General features: G+C 37.5%; 1 protein-coding gene across 1 annotated transcript; it reads left to right on the top strand.

Moving 5' to 3' along the window:
• The first annotated feature begins 2,671 nt into the window (after positions 1 to 2,671).
• LOC131166343 (allene oxide cyclase, chloroplastic-like) lies at positions 2,672 to 4,578 on the top strand. The gene is made up of 3 exons (XM_058125153.1): positions 2,672 to 3,148; positions 3,272 to 3,393; positions 3,552 to 4,578. Exons 1-3 carry the CDS (start codon positions 2,911 to 2,913, stop codon positions 3,951 to 3,953), a joined length of 762 nt encoding a protein of 253 aa, XP_057981136.1. The 5' UTR covers positions 2,672 to 2,910; the 3' UTR covers positions 3,954 to 4,578.
• The last annotated feature ends 353 nt before the right edge of the window (positions 4,579 to 4,931 follow it).

Raw genomic sequence — 4,931 nt, 5'->3', positions numbered from 1 at the left:
AAATTGAGTACACACGCCCGCAGAAGATCCTGTACATCTTTGTGCTCCTTGGATGCGCTATATATAAAGAGTAATGTGCCTATTCTAGGATGGTTCGTTTAATCTCAGCATCATTCGGTATGCAGATCCTGATGTGAAATCTCAACACTTTGTCATATGAGACATTGAAATCTGCATTCAATCCGTCTTGTATTCCACTCACAAGCTCTACCAGCTTTGCAATGAACGTCTAGTGATTTCCTTATACTAACTTTACACCCAACCTCTCTAGGTCCATCCTTATCTGGTGCTGAACCCCAATTACTAAGATTAATGTAGGCACTTACTTCTGACTTAAAGCATCAGGTACCACATTAGCTTTCCCAGGGTGGTAACTAATAGTACAATTGTAGTCCTTAATCAATTCAAGCCACCTGCGTTGCCTCATATTCAACTCCTTCTAGGTGAAGAAGTATTTGAGGCATAAAATTTTCTAGAAAACTCCAAATAATGCGATCTTGGTATCAAAAGAACGCTAAGAAAAAGTCCCACAACTTTTGTGTTGAAGACTTTTGAAGATAAGAAGATATAGACAGAGAAAATCGCACTTTAAGACGGCTGCAAAAAAAAAAAAGAAAAAGAAAAAAAAAAGGTAATTTGGAGAAGTAATTTGGAGAATCCCGTTTTTGGGCTTTTCATTCCAAAAATAATTTTAACCTTTTTGAAATAAACATTGACCTTGTAAAAATATTTTCCAAGTATTTTAAAAGGAATCTAGGTCCAAGTAATTAACCTAAGAGCTTCATAAACAAAGACCAATTGAAAAGTACTTGCATGAAACCTAGTTTACAACAATCATTATAAACTAACTAGATCTTCATATTCTAAATTATAAGGTTGATCTTCATCCAAACTTTACTTCAATAGTCATCTTTTATATGCTTGTATTCTTCATGATTTTTCAGTATTCATCTTTCATTGTACCTTTCTATTGAAATACCTATAAATACATTTGACAGCACAATTAGATACCTTGTTTTGTCATTATCAAAACAAGATTAAGCCTTGTTAGGCCAACAGGGAGAACTATAAAACCCCTTGAAATTTTGTTTAGAAAGGTTAAGGAACATCCAAACACCGCATTGTGTATGTATGACTCCAAAAATGTTTTGAGAACTTTGCAAAAACATGTAAGCTTTTATGAGAACAAAAATTCATTGCTTGATGAAAATTTGGTTTTTTTTGGGAGAAATCATGAAAACTTATAATAAAATGACACTCCAATTCAATTAAATGTACTTTACTGAGTGTAGAGACCTAGACATACTTAAAATTTCATAGAAAATCAAGAAAACGTGCAAGAAATAACACTTTATAAATCTGGCGATCAACCACTTGTAGGGGCCGCTCGACCACCTGGTAGCCAACAACTACGTTTTCAAAAAATAGTAAGGGTGGTCGACTGCTTGAGTAAATTGGTCGACTACTGGCAAACATACTTCCACAAACATGTCAAATTTTGACCTTCAAACATGCTTGTTTCTATGCAATGAACACAGAAAATTTAAAGTTGTAAAATATGCACACTGCCTAAAGATGAAGAATAGTGTAAACTTAATTTTGAGAATTTTACACACTTACATATTTTTGGGAGTTTTTATGGAGTTTTAGGAAAATAAAAAATATAAATAGTATAGTATTTTTCTCAATAAAATAATAGTATAGAAAAAATAGAAGATTCCATGAAAAAAAAAAAAAACAATTAACTTGAAAGTCTATGCATCCCACGGGTATTTACTAGCTTCTTGTTCTAGATTTGAGTTTACACTAATACGAAACTCTTTAATGTGAACTAATCATAAGCATTGCCATGTCAAGTTTTCTATTTTGCATTGTCATGCACATTTGTTCTTTTCCCAAGCTTGCCTTTAATAATTTAGTTTAGACTTAAATTGTTAGCATCCTAAATTTATTACTAGAATTGTTAATGACCCAAAGGTTTTTTAGTACGAAAAGTTAAGAATTATATGATAAAATAACCTAAAAACATCATAATTGTTGTATTCTTTTGCAAATTTAGTCAAAGAAGTCATTCTTCAAGACTTCAAGACATACATACAACTTCATGTTTTGCCTCGTTTAAAATGTTTAAAATATATAAAAATATTATAAAAAATTTGAGACTTATATCTAATTGCATGATTAAATATGACGGTTTAACATACAAAATTAATATTCATATCATTTGCAGTCTTATAATCTAATAATTTTATTTCATAACTATTTTTGAGATCATATCTCGTGCATAGCTAGTGTGTGTATATATATATACGATAATAGTTTATTAGATTAAAAATATTTTGTAACATCGTATAACTTTATTTAGAGCTTGAGAAAAATTTTAAAAATGAATAAATCCACTTTTTCTTATTTGGTTATGGGAAAAAAATAAATAGACTGTATAACATATTAATCAAAAAAATTTTAAAATTTACTATCATAAGCCTTCAATTTTTATTTTTATACTAAATTATGTTTAGATAAACTTTTATTTTTAAAAATATCCAACTAAGATGAAAGCCATAATTTTTTTTAATTTTCGTTTCTTGTTCCTCAAACATAATCCACACCAACTCTGCTCCCTGAAAAATAAAATAAAATAAAATGTTGAAACACGAATTACACCACCGCAGTCCAGAAGTCCAAAGTCCGAAGTCGAACCCCACGTTTTCCATACCCCCAAAAGTTTCCACTTGATCATCCAGCCCACCAGCCTCCTCATTCCTCTCACCGTCCTACGCCTATGTCACACGACTGACTTTGGGTCCTCCTCTCTAACCATTCTCCCCTATTTAAATTCAGGCTTCTGGCCCCTCCCCTCCACCCTCGCCCACCCTCGTCCGCTGCTCTACCTGCTCAAGCTCTTCTGCCATGGCTTCCTCCACCTCTCCTCTCCAAACCATCTCTTCGTCCCTCAATTTACCCCGCCCAAGGTCTCTTCCCTCCTCGCCCACGACTGCTACTGCCCTCCTTCCCTTCAAGTTCTCAAACCCATTTCTACCGCAGAGCCTCAGGCTCGCCAATGCCCACAACCGTGTCTCCATCCCCGCGAGATCCTTCTCCTGCCGAAGCCAGGCCGACCCTCCTCCTTCCGATTCTCGGAGACCCAGTAAGGATTTTACATTCTTCGAGTTTTCTGTTTTGTTTTTTCTTTTCAAAAAAAAATTTATATGCTCTGTTTTATGACCAAACTAAGCCCTTCTGTTCGTTTTCTTCTTGTAATTTCTTGCAGCTAAAGTTCAGGAGCTCCACGTCTACGAGATGAACGAGCGCGACCGTGGAAGCCCCGCTTATCTCCGATTAAGCCAGAAAGACGTCAATTCCCTCGGCGATCTCGTTCCTTTCAGCAACAAAGTAAGCTCTTCTTCATCACTCCCTTATTCTGCTCTTTTTTTGTGTCTCCTAAAAATATTAAATTCTGGATCCGAGAAATCTTTTCCGGGTACCAAATTTTCTCAAGCAAACAGAGCAATGATTGGCATTCCCTGTCAAATTTTTTCTTTCTACCACAGATCTACAGCGGAGACTTGCAGAAGCGGGTGGGGATCACGGCGGGCCTATGCGTGCTGATCCAACACGTGCCAGAGAAGAAAGGCGACAGGTACGAGGCCATATACAGCTTCTACTTTGGGGATTACGGTCACATAGCTGTGCAGGGGCCGTACCTGACTTACGAAGACACGTACCTGGCGGTGACCGGCGGCTCCGGGGCGTTCGAGGGCGTCTACGGCCAGGTCAAGCTCCAGCAGCTTATTTTCCCCTTCAAGCTCTTCTATACCTTCTATCTTCAGGGCATTAAGGACTTGCCGCAGGAGCTTCAGTGCACGCCCGTGGCACCGTCGCCCGCGGTGGAGCCCCACCCGGCGGCGAAGGCTTGCGAGCCTCATGCCACCGTAGCTAGTTTTACTGACTAGTGAAAGAGATGTCGGCCATTGATGCGGGTTTTTTTTTTTTTTTTTTTTTTTTAATTTTATGTAATGTGCGGTGTGTTTTTTTTTTTTTTTTCAAAAAATTTACACATATTCAGGCTTCAAAAAATCCTCATGAGAAATTGAGAGCGGCCCCATGGCGTCGGTGGCGGTGGTGACAGTGGTGGTGGAGGAGGATATTTGTAGGAATGCGTGCGACTTTCCACATGGCCGTAGCTGGGATGGGGCTTATTTGGAAAGTGCTGTAATAAAAGAGACATGTGGGCAGTAGATTTTTTTTTTTTCCAAAAAATATCTGCTGCTGCAATTAGTGTGGACTTAATGAAAGGAGCCCCAGTCGCAGTGGGGAAGACTGGAAGAGGCAGTCGGGATGAAATAGAAAGTGTCCCATGTGGAGACCCTGAAATGAAATGATTCAATCTTTGCGTGAGTTGAGCCTGGTCAGCATTCTACCATGGTGGAAACCAGCTGTATGCTTTGCAATTCGTTTGGCTTTTCCGTGACGGCCCAAGCATAATTGCATTTCTAAATTTCTTTTTATTTCATGAGATTAGTTTTTTTTTATAACTATTCATTTATGATAATAAAATATTATCAAAAACATTTTTTTTTAAAATAATTTTTTAATAATATTGAATAAAGGAGGGAGAGGATAGGGAATTGATCTCACTTGGACTAGAAAATGTGAAAAAGGAAGACTAAAGGAAATAAACTAGAAAGAAGAATGGAGGATGGAGTCTTGCAAGACACTTGATGGAGAGGTTGAGAGTTCGAGTCTTGTCATTTTGTGTGCACGTTTGCGATTTATCCCTGCACGTGTGGAGGCCGTCATGTGTGCAAGCATGGGATTAGTTTCTCTCATCGGTCTCATCAGGTTGTGTGCCTTGAAAAGAAGTGTCCGCTAGTGGTGATAGGGACGAGAGGAATCTGATGTAAAAAAAAAAAAAAGTAAGAGAGAAAGGA

Source organism: Malania oleifera, chromosome 1 (assembly GCF_029873635.1).
Source record: "Malania oleifera isolate guangnan ecotype guangnan chromosome 1, ASM2987363v1, whole genome shotgun sequence".
Classification (NCBI taxonomy): domain Eukaryota; kingdom Viridiplantae; phylum Streptophyta; class Magnoliopsida; order Santalales; family Ximeniaceae; genus Malania; species Malania oleifera.
This window is presented reverse-complemented; position numbering and strand designations above follow the sequence as displayed.